Genomic DNA, 18,798 nt, shown 5'->3' with positions numbered 1-18,798 from the left:
GTAGATTCATGTCAAAACAGGATATAATCTCCATGGAGACAAAAAATGTCGATTTTTCCGTTATGTAATTAATGGGTGATTTCTAAGTACATACATCCCTAATTTAAAAATAAAGTTATTCTTTCCGCTTTACACAGCTACACTAAGCCATACTAACTTGAAAAAATATAAAGTTTAACCTATAAAACGTCATTTAAATAATTTATAACGATTAGAATCATAACACGGTCCAAAATAGTTATTTATGTAACGAGTTCGTATTTATCCAACTCGGCAAGCCTCGTTGGATAAATGTACGACTCGTGCTGAAAAAAACAACTTTTTGCAACGAGTTCCATACAAAATTTTATGCAATGACTTTTTTCATAATGCAACTCATTTGAGTTGAATAATGTTCATAATGCAACAAATGAGTTGCATTATTAACTTTTTACATCTATTTTTCATTATGCTACTCATTTCAGTTGCACAATGAACCAGTTCGAAAAAATTGGCCATTATGATACCAAAATGAGTTGCATAAAACATAAATGATGATACTGAATTGCTTAAAAATCTTTTTATGCCCAGTTCTATGTTTTACTTTTCTGATTGCTCCCGACTAGAAATTCATAAATCTGAAGTTTTAACCAACCTCGTCTGGGGAAAAGGGATGGAAATTGATTTGAAATTTTGTAAAATCTAAAAATTCCAAGGTTCTCGATCGCCATTTCAGCTAAATGCACGATATCAAAAAAGGAAATATGTACCACAGGTGCAGCAACCATCCAAATTTCATGAAGATCGGTCAAGTCATTCTCGAGAAACAGTGCTTGTACGAAATGATGTTTTTAAGATTTGTTATATTGAACGCCAAGAATCCAACTGCCATAAATATTGCACAATTGCTGGTTCAAGCATGCTGTTTAGTGTCATGGCGTCTTCGATTTTTTTTTCTACTACAATAACGCGCTTCTATTGAGCTGTTGTTAAATATGATCAATTCCCCTAAAATTGGGATAAAAAAATATATTTTGATTTATTTTTTCAAGATACTGCGGGCCGATGTCTTCACAATGATTGTAGAAAATATTATCCTGAATAAGTTTGTCGAAGATGCTAAGCTTGTAACTCCATTACTTTTCAAGATATGTTACGTGCTTATTACACAAGTTTACAAAATAAAACGAAAGTCGTGAACTTCTGTCAACGACCAAAATTTTTGAAGCACAATTTAGTGCTGATTTCGAAACCGACCTTCAAAAAATTTTAAGTAGAACAGTTTTTGAGGTTTAGCTCAATATCGAGTTTTGCAACTTTTCAAAATATGTAATTTACTAAAATTCAAATATATTGCGTTTTGTTCAACCAATTTTAAATCTTTTTCCATAAATTAAAAGCTGAATACAATACCATTCGATCATCTGAATACAGGTTTTGCGTCAGATCGATGAAATTCAAGATATTGGCGAGTCTTAGGGACAATCTTCTTAAATTTTAGCAAAATTTCCAAAACTTTTTGAAGAAATGTATTTTTTTCAATAATAAAAAACCAACTTAAAAATTCTATCTCAACGTTTATTTGACATATCATATGTAGGCGAGTTACAGTAAAAAATTCAGCTCAATCGGAGCATTGATTACGGAGAATGAGATATTTAAAGTGAGCGACTTTGCTTAAAAATAGAACAAAAATCGATTTCAAATCATCAACCTTGTATGGAAAGTCGAAAAAATTTCCGCTCTACTGTAATTTTTTTCTTTCGCGTTTTCGAACTCAGGGCATGATTCTACACCAAAAATGATCATCAGCTTACCGAGTTCAAAAATGCTGTAAACTAGTGTTACCGACGACTCTAGAAAAAGAAAAAGAATTGGCTTTCTAGGAGACTTACAATTGCCTATATTGTGTAGCTTGATGTTTAAAATATTGCCCAAAAATATAAAGCCCGCTACATGTATTTTATTTTTTAAATTACTGAAATGATATGTTCTGCAAAGTTGTGTGTTTTACCATTATCTATACATTAGGGTGCCAATGGAATGTATGGGAAAAATTTGACCATCGAATTTCAAAAACGGGTAGTGCTCAAAAGTTTCGTCTCCTCAAAAAAAGTCCTCATGCAAAATTTCAGCTCAATCGGACTTCGCTAAGGGGTGGCCCAAAGCGGTCAAAGTTTGGCTGTTTTGAAACACGAAAAATATCCCAAGGTAGGGATACATGAAAATTTCGAAATCGAAAATTTTTTTTTGATGCCAAATGCCTTAAAAGTGCATGAAACGTCGAGATCTGGTGTTATCAGAAAAATTTTTTTTTGGAAAAAAATTGACTTTTTGGACTTAGAAAATTTTTGAGTTGGGAGAGTGAAATGAATTTGAAATGGAGGATTTGAATTTAGTTGCTGAAATATTCATAGCAATAGTACTGGAACATGTCTTATATCATCGTTGGCAACTGCTAGCATATTATATATCATATATCGTTAGGGTGGTTCACTTATTTTGCATTAGGGTGGTCCTTTTTGTAGAAAAAATTAAAAAATAAGATAATAGTATTAAAAAATCTCTTATATACCTGTAAGTCATTTTCAATGTTAAATATATGTAATATTTCATTAGGGTGGCTCATTTATTTTTAATTAGGGTGGTTCTTTGAGATGGAAATTAAGAACAAAAAAATATTTCCAGAAAATTTACCTGCCATATTTTTGTATAGTTTAAAACCATGATGCTTTATTGGCATATTACACTTTGTTGAGATATTCCTAGACCAACATGTGGAAAGGGCGTAACAACCATTGCGAATTTCTGCTTCTCCTGTCCCTTCCGGGCGTATCCTCAATTATTCATGAAATCTTTTATTTTTTTTTTAATTTTGATTTTTTTTGGGTGCTTCACTTATTTTGCATAAGGGTGGTCCTTTTTGTAGAAAAATAAATAAATAAAACGATAATAGAATTTGTATTTGTATTGTATTTTCCGTTAGGGTTGTTTTTTTTTTTTGGAAATTAAGATCAAAAAATACTTCCAGAAAATTCAACCAGCTAATATTTTTCGTATAGCTTCAAGCCATGATTACCTGCAAATCTATCGGTGACTTATCTATAATGGGATATTCTCTAATTATTATCTCTCCTTTCGTTCTATTTCATTAATCACGGCATCAGTATAGTGATTAAAACCGATTTCTATCTACAGAATTAAATATTGTGGTACGGACTACCAAAGAGATTTATTTACTAGAGAGGTTCATCTCAATGTAAGATTTTGAAAAGTTTTGTGAGACTAAATTCGAGTAAACATTTATTCAGCTGTTTCTATGAGGAAGAAGAGTTTAGTTTGAATAGTAAAACTGTTTGTTGAACCCCTAAGATGGGGAAGTTTTTCATTATGCGGTATTTGCAGATATAATTTACTTTTGCAATGGTCATGGCCAAGCATGCCCGTACTGAGCGGATGAAATTTATGCTCTTTTGATTTACAACACCAAAATAATCGTATTCATGCAATCTTCCTATCTTAACTGATAGAAGAATGTTGAAATAATTTAAATGTCTTTTCGAACTGTCAAAAAAACCTCAACGCAGTTCCGCACGGAGCGTTAAAATTCACCCGAGTAAAATTCTCTCCGTGTGCTCAGTGTGGTACTGCGGTGCGGTTTTTTGACAGTTCGAAAATACATTTAAATTATTTCAATATCCTTCTATCAGTTAAGATAGGAAGATTTTTTTAAATACGATGATTTCGGTGGTGTAAATCAATAGAGCATAATTTTCATACGTTCAGTGCGACCAAGCCTGGTCGTAGTAAAAGGCACGTAACGAAAGAGTGGGAACGGTTTTTTGATATTTACTAAAATCATGCTGATAGATTTTTGGTACATTACATCGAATATATGTTCCTAAAATACATCTGATTTTTTTTAATTTTTATTTTCATTTTCTTTTTTGTTATTCCTCTGTGTAATATCAGTTTCCAACAAGGATTCCGGAAGAGAGAGAGAGCACATAACACAGCGAAACAAAAATTAAATTTTGGCCTGTCTCAAAAGCAAACTTATGTGTCGCTGACAGTTTTTGGGTCGCTGAATCCGAATCCGTGCTCAGATTTGCTCCAGCACGTCAGGATTTTGAGCTATACCTCAATTTATAGGGCAAAATATGCGATTTTGGGCTTTTTTGACTGCGAGCCATTAAGCATGGAAACATTTTTTTTAAGCAATCAAAAGGTTAATTGGTCAATTAACATCTAAATTAACGACTCATGCAAAATATTTCGTTTTACCTAATCGAATTTGATAGATTTAAGCATTTTATGTTAGTATGAAAACTTGCATGCAATTTTTGGAGGGTGACTTGTATGGGAAATATCATACCTAACATAAATCGCTTAAAACTATCAAATTCGATATGGTAAAACGAAATATTTTGCATGAGTCGTTAATTCAGATGTTTATTGACCAATTAACCTTTTGATTGATTAAAAAAAATATTTCCATGCTTTATAACTTGCAGTCAAAAAGCCCAAAATCGCATATTTTGCCCTATAAATTGAGGTATAGCTCAAAATTGTAACGTGTTGGAGTAAATCTGAGCCCGGATTCAGATTCAGCGGCCCAAAATCTGTCAGAGACACATAAGTTTGCTCTTGAGATATACCAAAAGTTAATTTTTGTTACGCTGTGTTATTCTATGTTTTTGTTCGTCCCATCACGATAGAGTTTAGGTTCACTCACCACTTCGGTATGCTATATGGTAATCTTGTAGCTAAGGTATGTTTTGTTTAGATAGATAGAAAGCAACCTACTGTTGTTCTTTCCCCAGCAACGTTACTGTGTTCAGAAATGAAGCAGCCCAAAGCAAAGAATCTTTTTAGAAAAGATAAACAAAAAACCTTTGTTGCACATCATCATCGCCTATCAAGCTGTCATAATTTGGATACGTTTAAAATCAGTTTATTATTCCTTATTTTAAACCATAATAAAAATCTGGACCAACATTTGTGTTGCGGAACAACCATTGCAAACGCTTACTTACTTACTTACTTTCTCGTCCATTCTGGGCATATCTCAATATATTATGCAAACTTTTCCAATTAACAGATAGAGGAGAGTCAGCTCTATCTGTTACTGGTAAAAAAATCCAGGGACATAAGAAGCAGAAATTCGCAATGGTTGTTACGCCCTTTCCACATGTTGGTCTAGGAATATCTTAACAAAGTGTTACATAAAGGATCATGGTTTTTAACTATACAAAAATATGACAGGTGAATTTTCTGGAAATATTGTTTTGTTCTTAATTTCCATCTCAAAGAACCACCCTAATTAAAAATAAATGAGCCACCCTAATGAAATATTATATATATTGAATGACTTACAGGTATATAAGAGATTTTTTAATACATATTTTTTAAATTTTTCTCCTTATTTTTTAAATTTTTCTACAAAAAGGACCACCCTAATGCAAAATAAGTGAACCACCCTAACGATATATGAGATATAATATGCTAGCAGTTGCCAACGATGATATAAGACATGGTCCAGTACTATTGCTATGAATATTTCAGCAACTAAATTCAAATCCTCCATTTCAAATTCATTTCACTCTCCCAACTAAAAAATTTTCTAAGTCCAAAAAGTCAATTTTTTTCCAAAAAATTTTTTTTGAGATAACACCAGATCTCGACGTTTTATGCACTTTTAAGGCATTTGGCATCAAAAAAAAATTTTCGATTTCGAAATTTTCATGTATCCCTACCTTGGGATATTTTTCGTGTTTCAAAACAGCCAAACTTTGACCGCTTTGGGCCACCCCTTAGCGAAGTCCGATTGAGCTGAAATTTTGCATGAGGACTTTTTTTGAGGAGACGAAACTTTTGAGCACTACCCGTTTTTGAAATTCGAAAATTCGATTTTCATTGGCACCCTACTATACATGCTTGGTTCATCTTGAAACAATCCGAAACAAATCACGATTAGAATAAACACACATTGAATAATCGTTTAGGAAACAAACATGTATACATTGTCTTTGTTAACCCGAAAAAGAGATGAAGCTTCGCAAAACTTGGTACCTTTAGAAAATCATAAGCATTCCTTCGATACAAACGTGCATTTACTAATAATATTCTCGTATCTTCACAGAACAACATTCCCAAATTTTCATCAGATGCAATGATCGTAGAGGACCAACCGATGTATGATCCGAATGAATGTAAGTATTTTCCACTATTGAAATTATGTCGTTGTTGGATATTTGCAGAAGTTCACATGACACGTGATGTGTCATTCATTTGAAGTTGCAAAAAGTTGATTTTTTCAGCACGTGTCGTACATTTATTCAACGAGGCTTGCTGAGTTGGAAAAATACGAGGAATGTTAAAAAATCGAGTTTTGCAACGAGTTCCATCCTCTCCTCTCCTCTTCTTGGCGTAACGTCCTCACTGGGACAAAGCCTGCTTCTCAGCTTAGTGTTCTATGAGCACTTCCACAGTTATTAACTGAGAGCTTCCTCTGCCAATGACCATTTTGCATGTGTATATCGTGTGGCAGGCACGAAGATACTCTATGCCCAAGGAAGTCAAGGAAATTTCCTTTACGAAAAGATCCTGGACCGACCGGGAATCGAACCCGTCACCCTCAGCATGGTCATGCTGAATACCCGTGCGTTTACCGCCTCGGCTATATGGGCCCTTATCCGAGTTCCATACTAGTTATTTATGCAACGCGTTGCAAAAAGTTGATTTTTTCAGCACGTGTCGTTTATTTATCCAACGAGACTTGCCGAGTCGGATAAATATCAAGAGTGCTGAAAAATCAAATGTTGCAACGAGTTCCATACAAAATTTAATGCAATTCAGTATCATAATTTATATTTTTTACAATTCGGTGGCATAAGATTGCATTTTTCAATCACCAAAACTGTGCCGAAACGGCCTACTTTTCTTCACTAGCTCAAGAGTGCCGAAAAGTAGTACTTTTCAGCAATGTTAAGAGTGCCGAAAAGTATTAGTTTTTGGCACTTTTGCAGGGGTACCTTTTCCGCAAGTATTCCGAAACACTTATGTTTTTCCGTGGTCTCATGTGGATGCGGTGGTTGCTTCTATGTCTTTTCGACAGATCTAATCTGAATAGAAGCGATTTCCATTCTGATTTGATCAACCAAATAGACGTAGAGTTAGAAGCAGTAGCAGCAAACAACGCTTGGTGACGACGCGACTCCGAGTACTCGTGACACTTATGAACACAGCCTACCTGATTAAAAAAATAACGCTTGTGCGGATGCTCACACGTGGTTTTTCTTGAGCCATGTGGGGATAGCGTGGGGGATAGTCAGAAATGATCGTACTCAAGGGTATTTTGTCATAATTGCAAAAAATGTTGTATAAATAACTATTTTAAAATTTCTACCCCACCCAGTAACCGACGACGAAGACGAAGACCGTATCCCCATTCTGGCCAACCCGATGCTGGGAAGCACCACCACCACCGGATCGCCATCGTCCACCGGTCAGCTCACCATCCAAACGGAAGACATCGCCCCGAAGGGCCGCGGCAACGACGATTTCATGATGACCGTTTCACCGAGCCTGTTGACTCCGTCGGATTTGGAAATCTGGCGTGCCATCAAGCAGGGTTTGGACCCGAAAAAGATTCCGCAGAACTACGGCCTGTCGGTTGCTGCCGGCTACGGAGATCGTTACCCGAAGTCGTTGGCCACCACTCCGACCGCGCAGCTAGGAATGATATCTGACGACACGCACGGTGGAGCCGAGTGCGAAACCGGAGGAAACTTGCTGTCGGTGTTGGACCCGGCCATGGCCATCAGCGGATTGCGTACAGACGAGGATGACGACGACAGTGGCAGACAGTTGACAACAGGCCCACTGGACTACGAAATGACCATCCCGGTCAATGAGATTTTGCAGAATAATCTCATCTGATTGTGTGCTATGTTTTAAGGCAACTTCTTGTACGTTTAATATGATTCACATTTTAATTGAAACCGATTTCTTGAGAGGTACAGTTTTTTACATAAGTTTTAGATTCTCGAAAAAAATGCGATTAGTTTTGGAAATTGAACAAAATGAGTTAAACACTTTTCTCGATCTTTTCGGACACCTTTGAACCTTTCAATTTGCAAGCAGTGAAAACATGCAGTTACGAATGATAATGCTCAGGTAGTACAGAAACAAAATGGTAATTTTCTACAAATCTATACAACAAAAATAAATAAAGTAACAAAACAAGCATCAGCGTGATAGAAATGGCAAAGAAAACGGTCGAGCAGAGTCTTTTAGGGAAAGTTAATTGTTAATTATTGTAATTCTTTTCAATAATAGTTTAATTTGTGTTGTTGATGGTACTATTTACAGATTTTACTTTATTTTGTGTGTTTAATTTTACAACCTTCAATTTACTCAATAATAGTTTTCTTTTTCGTATATTTTGGGTGTCGGTGCAGAGATTCATTTTAGTTTAGAGAGAAAAACCAAGTACAATGACAGTTTGAAAATAGTCAGATTATATGATAGAGAGATTTAAGCAACAAGACAGCCGCAGTAAATCTCAAGTGTTCCACAAAACGTGTGGAATCGTAAACATATTATCCAACCGGAATCAGATATCTTCCTTTCGTGACCAACAACTTTTTCAATCTGCAGCACAAAATAAATGGATCGCATTTAGTGACGCATGTTATTGTCATTGAGCTTTCGTGCATATGTTTAGATCTATAGAACAGAACAATAATACCTAAGTTTGGTAATTCTTTACACGATATGATGAAAATTCCCACAGTTTACTTAACCATAAAATCTGCATTTTGCTTTCAGTTATCCAACAACCTTAGTTCCACAATTCCGAAAAAATAGTCTGAACAATTTTAACGCCATTAAAAATCTATGTCCAACAACTTGTGTGACCTTCTAACATTTGTAATTGCAAACCTTCAAATCTAACTAATACATGCGGACATTTTACAACACAAGAAAATAATGATACAAACCAAACTTTTATGGAGATATATCATACCTTATATATGTATACATGTAATCGTATAATAGACGTAGTGTTTGTTTTACGTATACACAACTAGAATTAGTACAATAAAGCAAAATTTATAACCAGTAGTTACGTAATGCAAGCAAATATACCGATGTTTTTTTTGTACCGAGATATATCACATCCCCCCCTATATCAGAACTGCCCATCAAATTTGTCAAGTTTTCAAAAATGTTTTCTGATTCTCATGTCCCCCATATTCTGATTGCACTACTAAAAGAAGCAGCAAATTAAAATGTCAAGCAAACACATTAAAATTAAGAGGTGCATCAAGTCAATTTGGTGTTTTAAGAATACTTTCTAACTTTACAAATCATAGTTACAATCAAATTTGTCGGAAAAAATATGTTACCCACGAATTTAGCCAGCTAGGTAAGTAGGTAGTAGGTACCATATAAATTTCCATTGCAATGCGGAATACGGGGAAGCAACCAATCGCTCCCAAATTTTGCACAGTTGTTTTGGACGCTAAAAGGAATCGAAAAAGCTTTGTTCCAAAAAATTGACTTTGATGACCCAGTTTAGTAGGTACCCTTATGAAGTAAGGTGGGGTAAGATATCATTTTTCAAACTTTCATAGTTTGCAATGATAAAATTGGCCAAACATTTCTATAGGTCCTAAGTGCAGATGAGAGGCTCTCTTTAAGTCTCCTCTTTAGGTCTCCTCTCTTTCGCTGCCGTAATTCTGCAAAGTGACGTGAGCGACATTGATAGTTTTGGTACATTTTTGGTTATTATGCATAAAACTCTTACTCATCCTCTAAGTTTCTTTCCATAAATGATAGATTACGCCTAGATTTTGCATTCTAATACAACAGACACACTGCAGTGTGATTTTTACACCATGGCGCTTACGTCACTTTGCAGAATTACGGCAGTTCGATTATAGCGTACTTGTATTTCTAAATTTTGATTTACTTCTTGCATCGGAGGGTAGATTAAACTATGTATCCTTTTGCGATCTACGCATCACAAGTTGTCAAAATGTCCACTGTAACATCGTAATAATTTGATCAGAAGAAAGAGAGCCTCTCTATTGCAGATTGGACCTTTAGATATGTTTGTCGCCAAATAGCCTCATTTGTTAGGCATCCAAAGTGGTAACAGCAGCTAAACAATATTTGCTTGATGCTTTAGCAGAAATATCCACGAAACTAATGCATTTGCATAGTTTTTTCTTTAGCGATTTCAAAAGTTGGTTCGCGGGACGGAAGTGGTGCACAAAGGCCATCTGCCATGGAGTAAGATGTCACTTAACCCTTTGAAGCCGGAATTTTTCCAAGCGTTGTTATGGAACTTTTTCTACGATTTTCTGTAGTTTTGGTGGCCAATAGCATAAAAACGGTAGAATATTATGCAGAGTATTTTTTCTGGATATCCTAGGTCATCCAAACTATTCTTGAGTTTAGATCTAAAATCTATGGGTGTAACGGTAACTTCTTTCATTGTACAAAGGTACGATTTGTAATTTATCATGTCCAGTAAGTCTTCTGCAAGGTTAATAGACAGTATCAGATCGGTCGGGGTATCCTAGGTCATCCAAACTGTTCTTGAGATTAGATCCTGAAGTCCACGGGGGTAACGATAACTTCTTTCGTTTTACAAAGCTACTGTTTGTAATTTATCATATCCAGTAAGTCTTCTGAAACAATAGATCTAAAAACTGGTCGCAGTGACTTCTATACCCAACAAGGAATAAAAAAAAGTCCCTGGGCTTGGATTTTATCTTCCAGGAAGCTTTGAATTCAGGCATGTAGCCGGTGTGCTTTGCAGTAATGATTGGAAAAGCTGAATGTATAATCAATGGCAAACAATTCTGTAAAAATCAGATCTTCAAGTCATCTGATATAGTTGTACTGATCATGATGCTGCATAGTATGTCGACCATTTGTCGAAGTCATTTATGTGGCTGGAAAATATAATTCCAAGTTGGTGAGAATATTACAAACTGAGGGAGGCCCAGTCAGACTCCTGAATGGGCAATGTGGGTTAGTATATGGGAATGCCATTGAAGGTTTGTAATATTCTCCGAGGCTTTCGAAATCCAACAGGGCGCGTCCCCGTGTTGCGGATAGGGGGAAAAGGGAGGTTTTTCGCATTTGTACTGTAATCAGCCAATGTGATATCATTATATATTATCTCCTATGGTGTTGTAGTGCAAATGAATGATCTCATTCTATGGGAATTCGAACCTTGTAATGTATTGTTTATTAACTTCAATTTTCTAAGCTTGACAAGGTTTTGAAGACAAGCATGAGATGAGATAATTGCCTAATAGGAAAGTCACATCAGCAAAGCTTTTACATATGCAAATGCTATCCATGGGGTCATGTCTAGCATTTAATATGTATGGCAATGACTGCTTCTTACCTAGCAGGGGTACTACAAGACCACGCGGACATTTCGATTAAAGGCTTAGTTGGGAATAATATATTTTCCAGAACTTAAGGGACATTTTTTCAGGGGTGACTGGCGAGTTAGAGAGGGTAAAAGTTTCCGTTCGTTATAATTAACAAAATAAATAATCGGGCGCTTTTTTTCTATGACTTGCTTGGCATTTTGTGGATTTTTGTTTTTTTTTTTTGGTTTTGGTTTTTGGTTTTGGTTTTTTTTGGTTTGGTATGCGATTCACTATTGAGCCTTAAAATTATTTTGCATCTGAATAGCGTTGATATTGTCAAGTCTGTACCAACACCCTAATCCCACACCAAAATACCCTTTTCCTATCCCATGGCGTTTATGTGATCAGCAAAGACTATTCAGCCATTACCCCTCCTTATCATCGGCTTTGGACTGACTTGCGCTCTCATTGCCCCACCAAATGCTGCAAAATGAAAATGAAAACAAGGAATAAAAAAAAAGTCTTCTGAAAAATCACAAGACAATATCAGATCAGTCGGGATATCCTAGGTCATCCAAACTGTTCTTGAGATAAGATCCTAAAGTCTACGGGTGTAACGGAAACTTCTTTCATTTTACAAAGCTACGATTTGTAATCTATCATATCCAGTAAATCTTCAGGAAAATCAATAAACAGTATTAGATCGGTCGAGATATCCTAGGTCAACCAAACTGTTCTTGAGTTTAGATCCTAAAGTCTACGGGTATAACGATAACTTCTTTCATTATACAAAGCTATAATTTGTAATCTATCATGTCCAGGTCTAGGTCATCCAAACTGTTCTTGAATTTAGATCCTAAAGCCTACGGATGTAATGATAAGTTCTTTCATTACACAAAGCTACGATTTGTAATCTATCATATACAGTAAGTTCTCTGAAAGTTCAATAGACAGTATCAGATCACTCTGGATATGCCAGGTCATCCAAACTGTTCTTGAGTTTAGATCCTAAAGTCTACGGGTGTACCCGGGCAGAAGAGTATTACAAAGCAATGGCAAATTTTAAGGACAAAACATTTTAAGGATGGGAACAAAAAGAATTAAGGATGAGAAGCTATGGTCTCAAGAGTAGTATTGTTGAACTGGAATATCTCAAAACAATCTTGAAATGTCTCATGATATGCCAGGGGGATTACAGATTACAGTCTAAAGTTCATTGTGAGAATAACTACTGTTACTAGTTTGATAGATAGTTTGGACGACCCTCAATGTCCCAAAGGTTCATAATATATGGTCCACTGCTCGAATTTATACTGGCCTGCTTACTCCCACACGAAGTTTGACGTTTGAGAGGTGTCGGCACTGCTCAAACGTCAAATTTTCTGTGAGAGTAAGCAGGCCAGCATAGATTTAGTTTGGTCCAGTCACCGCGATTGGTTATGAAACGTTACTCAGTATGTCAGATATAGCTGATATAGTTCAGAACTCAAAGATAGTTTGGCTGACCTGGAACATTCCCATAGTATCTCTAAATGACATTTGAGATTTCAAGAGCTTCACGGATCTCAGCAGATTATGCTATGCTTCTTCTTCTTCTTCTTTATGGCTCGACGTCCCCACTGGGACTTGGCCTGCCTCGCTTCAACTTAGTGTTCTTTGAGCACTCCCACAGTTATTAATTGAAGGGCTTTCTTTGCCTGGCATTGCATGAATTTGTATATTGTGAGGCAAGGACAATGATACACTATGCCCAGGGAGTCGAGAAAATTTTCCCGACTGGAACGGGAATCGAACCCGCCATCTCCGGATTGGCGATCCATAGCCTTAACCACTAGGCTAACTGGAGACTGGTGCTATGCTATTATTTATAATAAAAATACATAAAGTTTTTCTTGTAGATTTGAAGGACTTCATTATAGAACAGTTTGAACGAATCTGAATGTCCCAAAGGTTTATAATAATATGTAGTAGACTTCAGGTTGGTCCAGTCATCGCGATTGATTATGAAACGTTACTCAGTATAGCAGATATGGCTGTTGTTGCGAGTGTAGACCCGAAGTCCTGAACTCTACACTGTTATCACGTTTACCGCATTTATCAGAAAAGCGCCACTACCGGCACTTTAGCAAAGGCACAGCTGCTTACTTCCTATAATTATACCAATAGCCAAAATTGTAAAGGCAAATCATGCTTATTTCCGAAGTTTTTCTTGTCAAATAAGAATTTTTGGCAGGATGTTTCTTCCGGTGATTTTCTTACGAATAAATATTTGATTTTTAGCTATTAATATAAACCATTCAGAATTAAAGCAATAGTTTTATTTTTTTTCAGAGGAATGGTACATTCTGGGGAATGGAATTCTGGGGAATGGTACATTCTGGGGAATGGGTTTCTGGGAAATGGTTTTCTGGGGAATGGTACATTCTGGGGAATGGAATTCTGGGGATTGGTTTTCTGGGGAATGTTATAGAATCATGGTTTTCTGGGGATTGGTACATTCTGGGGAATGTTATATTGCTGACTGCACCCCAAATTGGACTGACACAATAGTGTGCACACACCTTCAAAGTGTGATTGCAGCGCAGGGTCAAGTCGGATCGAGTTGAAGTCTTCGGTGCACTTATTCCTTGTAAATGGAGGAATAAGTGCACCGAAGACGTCGAGACGATCCGAGGCGAATGTGCACTTTTATCACACTTTTTAGGCGTACCAAAAAAAGTGTGATAGTCCAATTTGGGATGTAGTCTGCAATAGAATCCTATTAACTCGGATCAGAAACAGCTTATCAAAACACAATGTAAGGAAGACTTTGTCATTATTTGTTTTATCGGTTTTATCTGAATGCGAGTAGGTAGTGATTTTTGTCAACACGACCCGCAGTTACCGTTTCACATCTTGCTCTGTGTCTTGCTGTTCGTTGGCGTGTGACGTCATTGTTGGCAAGTTCATTAGCGAAAATGTACTGAAAACTAAATTGGCACTTACGTCAACTATGCGAATATGATGAACAGACTTGGTAGATATCTGCATTATTATCCTATATTATTTTAATCGTGTACATCAAAGTGAATATGCTATTCTGTACTAGTTGGCGCTAGTTTCAAACCATGCGCCATCTATGAGTGCTTTATTCAATCTGGACATATCTAGATCAGAAATGATAATCTACACGGACGACGAGGGAAAACTGCTTGCAGTGAGTAGAATCGCGCAAATTTAGAATCAAAACAATCGTGCATCTTTTGCTCTGTCGATCAGTTTTTTTGTTTGTTCCGTTGATTTTTTCAGTTTATTCAAGAATAAGTGATTAAAATAGTCCCAAAAATGGCACAACAGATGGAGAAAAATGTGGCCTCTGTGGTGACCGCCGACCAGGAAGAGGACGACTGCGGACCGCTGTTAATCGGGAAGTTGGAGGTTTGTAACGAACACTGTGTTTCCATCCATGTTCGATCATGATGAGCCGTTGTACTGGTTCTTCTAATGATTTTCAATCGGCGTTTTCAGGGCAATGGTATTACGTCGGGTGATATCAAGAAACTGGCCGAAGCCGGATTTCACACGGTGGAAGCTGTGGCCTTTGCTCCGATCAAGCACCTGGTCGCCATCAAGGGTATATCGGAGGCCAAAGCGGATAAAATTTTACTGGAAGCCACCAAGCTAGTCCCGATGGGATTTACCACAGCCACCGAATATCACCAGAAGCGATCGGAAATTATCCAGTTGACGACAGGTTCGCAGGAATTGGACAAGCTACTCGGCGGAGGTATTGAAACCGGCAGCATCACGGAATTGTTCGGTGAATTCAGAACCGGTAAGAGAATTAGGAATTTTTCAAAATTCTAGTATTTATGCACTATTAATTGCTTTTCCAGGCAAAACTCAAATTTGTCACACGTTGGCCGTCACATGCCAACTCCCGGTGAGCCAGAACGGTGGAGAGGGAAAATGTTTATACATCGATACTGAAGGTACCTTCCGTCCAGAACGTTTACTGGCCGTGGCTGAGCGATACAAATTGGTCGGAACGGACGTGCTCGATAATGTGGTTTATGCGCGTGCCTTCAACTCTGACCATCAAATGAAACTTCTGGTGCAGGCTTCGGCCATGATGGTGGAATCTCGTTATGCTCTGCTAATCGTGGACAGTGCCACTGCCCTGTTCCGGACGGACTACAGTGGCCGAGGCGAGCTGAACGCCCGACAGGTTCAGTTGGGAAAATTCCTGCGAATGTTGCTTCGGTTGGCGGATGAGTTTGGCGTGGCGGTAGTCATTACGAATCAGGTGGTGGCTCAGGTGGATGCAGCAGCTATGTTCACTCCGGATCCGAAGAAACCCATCGGTGGTCACATTTTGGCTCACGCTTCGACGACGCGGCTCTATCTGAGGAAGGGCCGAGGCGAGACGAGAATTTGTAAAATTTACGACTCGCCTTGCCTGCCGGAGAGTGAAGCCATGTATGCGATCAATGCGGATGGAATCGGCGACGTGAAGGAGTGATTTATGCATTTGCTCGGTGAGTGATTGAATAAGTATGAAACGAAACCTTACTTGAGTGTGCGAATGAAGGACGAGCGATACTATCGGAATGCTTTTCAAACAGCGGCTGTTGAATTACACTTTTTATTTAATTTAAAACTGATATTGCTAAGTTTACTTCATTAGATATCACTTCCAGATTATCAATTATTGATTTCTGATAACTACTGTCTGTTAGCAATTTATAAATGGAATATAAGTACACGTAATCATCAGTTACCTGTGTTATATATTTATCCTGTGTATGCAGGTATCCACAGAATTAGATGATGAAGTATAAGAAAACTGATTTTAAAGCTTACAAAAGCTTCAAACTAGAAAACGAGTATGTACAATGATACATATTGCCCATTTTACTGGCGTTTTACCAGATTTGCTGGTATGTCTGAAAACATACTGGAAAAACTTGTAGTTAGAAGGCACGAAATGTTGCTAATTGACAAATTGAGAGATGAAGTTTGTGAAAATTAGACACCAGCAAAACAAACTGCCTGGTGGCTAGGTATGCGGAGTGCGAGAGTAAGCCTCGGCTTCATATAAATGATTCGGCTCGCACTTGTCGTTAGTGGGCACAAACAGGAGTGTGTTGTGGATTGGCATCCGAAAAGAGAGATGAGTTTGTGAAATTGGAGTGTTCACGGTGCGGCTTCGGAGTCAGTTTGGCTTTCTATTCCGCAGAACCATTACCTGTTCTGTGGCTTAGTGGGTTAAAGCGCCGGTCTAGCGAATACGGAGTCGTGGGTTCGAATCCCACCAGAACGCGATTTTTTTCACAAATTTCATCTCTCAATTTGTCAATTAGCAACATTTCGTGCCTTCTAACTACAAGTTTTTCCAGTATAGAAAACGAGCTTAGTTCTATTAGCTCTAGTGCCTACAACAAGCTCACCTTTTGATAGATTTGTCAATCTGTGACTTTTCAGTGCCGACTGTTCGGATTGTAATAACTAGGTTATCAGAACAAGTTATGATAAAGAGATTTTCGAATAATTATAATATTGCAGAACGCCATTGATGTAGAAAAAGCAGTGCGTAATTGATTAATCGTTTTATCAACGGAGTACACAGCGCCCCTAGGGATAGGACATTTGTGCCGTAGCTGTAGGTTCTAGAAGGCTAGACCAACGGTTTTAGAAACTCACTTTTTATTAAGTCCAGAGTTTGTAACATCGTCGTACTCCGTCCGGTAGACGTATCGCTCAGCGGGGGTTAAAGCGCAGATCGGCCAGATCGGGACCAGAGGGTGCGCTGAGATTACAGAATTACATAAAAAACAATTGTTTATTTCTTACAAGAATTTAAATAAGGACAATTTTATTTATCGATGCAACATCAATCACTGTAAAAGCGTGCTTCAAATTAACATATAGGTGGTACGTCGGTGCATTTAGTCTATTTAAAATATTTTCTTCCTAGCCGCCGTGTATCTCTCCATGTAGGCTTCATATCCATCCAGCTCGGCGAAGGCTTTGGAACTGAAAAGGTTCCCATCTACTGAAAGATTGCAGATCTGCGAATCCTTCATGATTTTCGACAATGCCGCTGTGGCCTGCAGGCAGTTTTCCTCTATTCGAAAAGTTTTCAGCTTCGGACACAAGGCAATGTTTTCCGATACTTCCGAGATCTGATTTTGATTAACGTTCAGTTCCGTCACCTGGAGGGTGCTGACCTCCGGAGGAATCAAGGTAATTTTATTCCGGGATAAATCCAAAACATCCAACTGCCTCAAGCCACATACCATTGTGGGAAATTCGTTGATTTGATTGTTGCTAAGGTGGATTTGCTTCAGATTCTTACACTGACCGAGTTCAGGAGGTAATCGTACGATCAGGTTGTTCATGGCATTCAGTGTTTCAAGTTTGACTAGCACTCCGATGATCTCCGGTATCGAAATGAGACGATTCCCCACCACGTTCAGGTGCTTCAAGAGGGTAAATTTTCCAATGTCGTCCGGCAACTCTGCGAAACGGTTCTCGGACAGATCCAGAGTTTTCAAAACGTTGGGAAATGCTTTCAATGCCGATGGAAACTCATTTAGTCGCATTTGGGAAATCTTCAGCACCCCCGTCTTTTGCGCTGTTTCGAAATGTTGCTTGACCTGTTTGTTACCCATGGCTGAAATGTAGGAAAAAGATGTATGATGCAAATAAGGACTAAGATTGAGTAGATATTACTTTCAGGTGGTCTTCCAACAATAATGTTCCGAAAAAAAATTACAATATTTTCGTGAAACTGCGAAACACCAATCTGAATGAGTAACAAAACAACAGTGATTAGTAAATAAATAAAAGTCAGCTTTTTTCCTGAAACGTCATCATCATGTCATTATCGTCATCATCAGTCTCATCATCATCAGTACACTGAGCCTGGAAATCAGCAACTTGGGATATGCACGGAACCGCCAAACTACCCAAAATTGAGTTCTTTTGACACAATCCCATAGTTCGGCCCAATAAGCCAAATTTGAGTAAATCGATTAAACTCACACTAGGTAAATTGCCTTCACCTCCAGCAAAAACATTTACTTAAGAGTAGGTAAATTCAACCCAAGACCCCCCCTCATTCAACCCAAATTTGAGTAAACCTGCATTTACCCAAAATTGGCTTATTGGGCTCAAGGACTCCCGTTGGGTAGATGCATCTCTGTTTGTTTTTGACAACATCGGTGAGGGAAAGTGGGAAAACAACCTAATTTTGGGTAACTAGTTTATTCGATATACTCAGCATTGAGTAAAATCGACCCAAAAATTAGGTAGTTTGATTTCTCCGTGTGGGATATGGGAATAAGTATAATAACCCAAACATGATGTACAGGTAGGTACTCCTCGATATAACGTACAAAAAAGTTTTCTCTTTGTACGTTATATCGAAATGTAC

At 37.6% G+C, this 18,798-nt stretch overlaps 3 protein-coding genes across 3 annotated transcripts in view; 2 read left to right on the top strand and 1 right to left on the bottom strand.

Moving 5' to 3' along the window:
- Positions 1-9,127, top strand: part of LOC109415536 (protein similar) — a 268,510-nt gene extending 259,383 nt beyond the window's left edge. Inside the window, exons 11-12 of the mRNA XM_062846159.1 lie at positions 6,122-6,191; positions 7,397-9,127. Coding sequence (XP_062702143.1) covers positions 6,122-6,191; positions 7,397-7,920 — 594 coding nt within the window. The 3' untranslated portion in view covers positions 7,921-9,127. The remainder of the gene's footprint in view (positions 1-6,121; positions 6,192-7,396) is intronic.
- Positions 9,128-14,587: 5,460 nt separating this feature from the next.
- Positions 14,588-16,024, top strand: LOC109430279 (DNA repair protein RAD51 homolog 1). Its single transcript, XM_019706328.3, has 3 exons — positions 14,588-14,798; positions 14,889-15,195; positions 15,257-16,024. Exons 1-3 carry the CDS (start codon positions 14,706-14,708, stop codon positions 15,880-15,882), a joined length of 1,026 nt encoding a protein of 341 aa, XP_019561873.1. The 5' UTR covers positions 14,588-14,705; the 3' UTR covers positions 15,883-16,024.
- A 1,163-nt stretch (positions 16,025-17,187) lies between these two features.
- LOC109430282 (leucine-rich repeat-containing protein 57) lies at positions 17,188-18,243 on the bottom strand. Its single transcript, XM_019706332.3, has 2 exons — positions 18,096-18,243; positions 17,188-18,036 (listed from the first exon to the last, which is right to left on the bottom strand). Exon 2 carries the CDS (start codon positions 18,032-18,034, stop codon positions 17,318-17,320), a length of 717 nt encoding a protein of 238 aa, XP_019561877.2. The 5' UTR covers positions 18,035-18,036; positions 18,096-18,243; the 3' UTR covers positions 17,188-17,317.
- Positions 18,244-18,798: the final 555 nt, after the last annotated feature.

The sequence above is a fragment of the Aedes albopictus genome, chromosome 1 (assembly GCF_035046485.1).
Source record: "Aedes albopictus strain Foshan chromosome 1, AalbF5, whole genome shotgun sequence".
Lineage (NCBI taxonomy): Eukaryota > Metazoa > Arthropoda > Insecta > Diptera > Culicidae > Aedes > Aedes albopictus.
The sequence above is the reverse complement of the archived record's forward strand: the minus strand, read 5'-3'. Positions and strand labels throughout refer to the sequence as shown.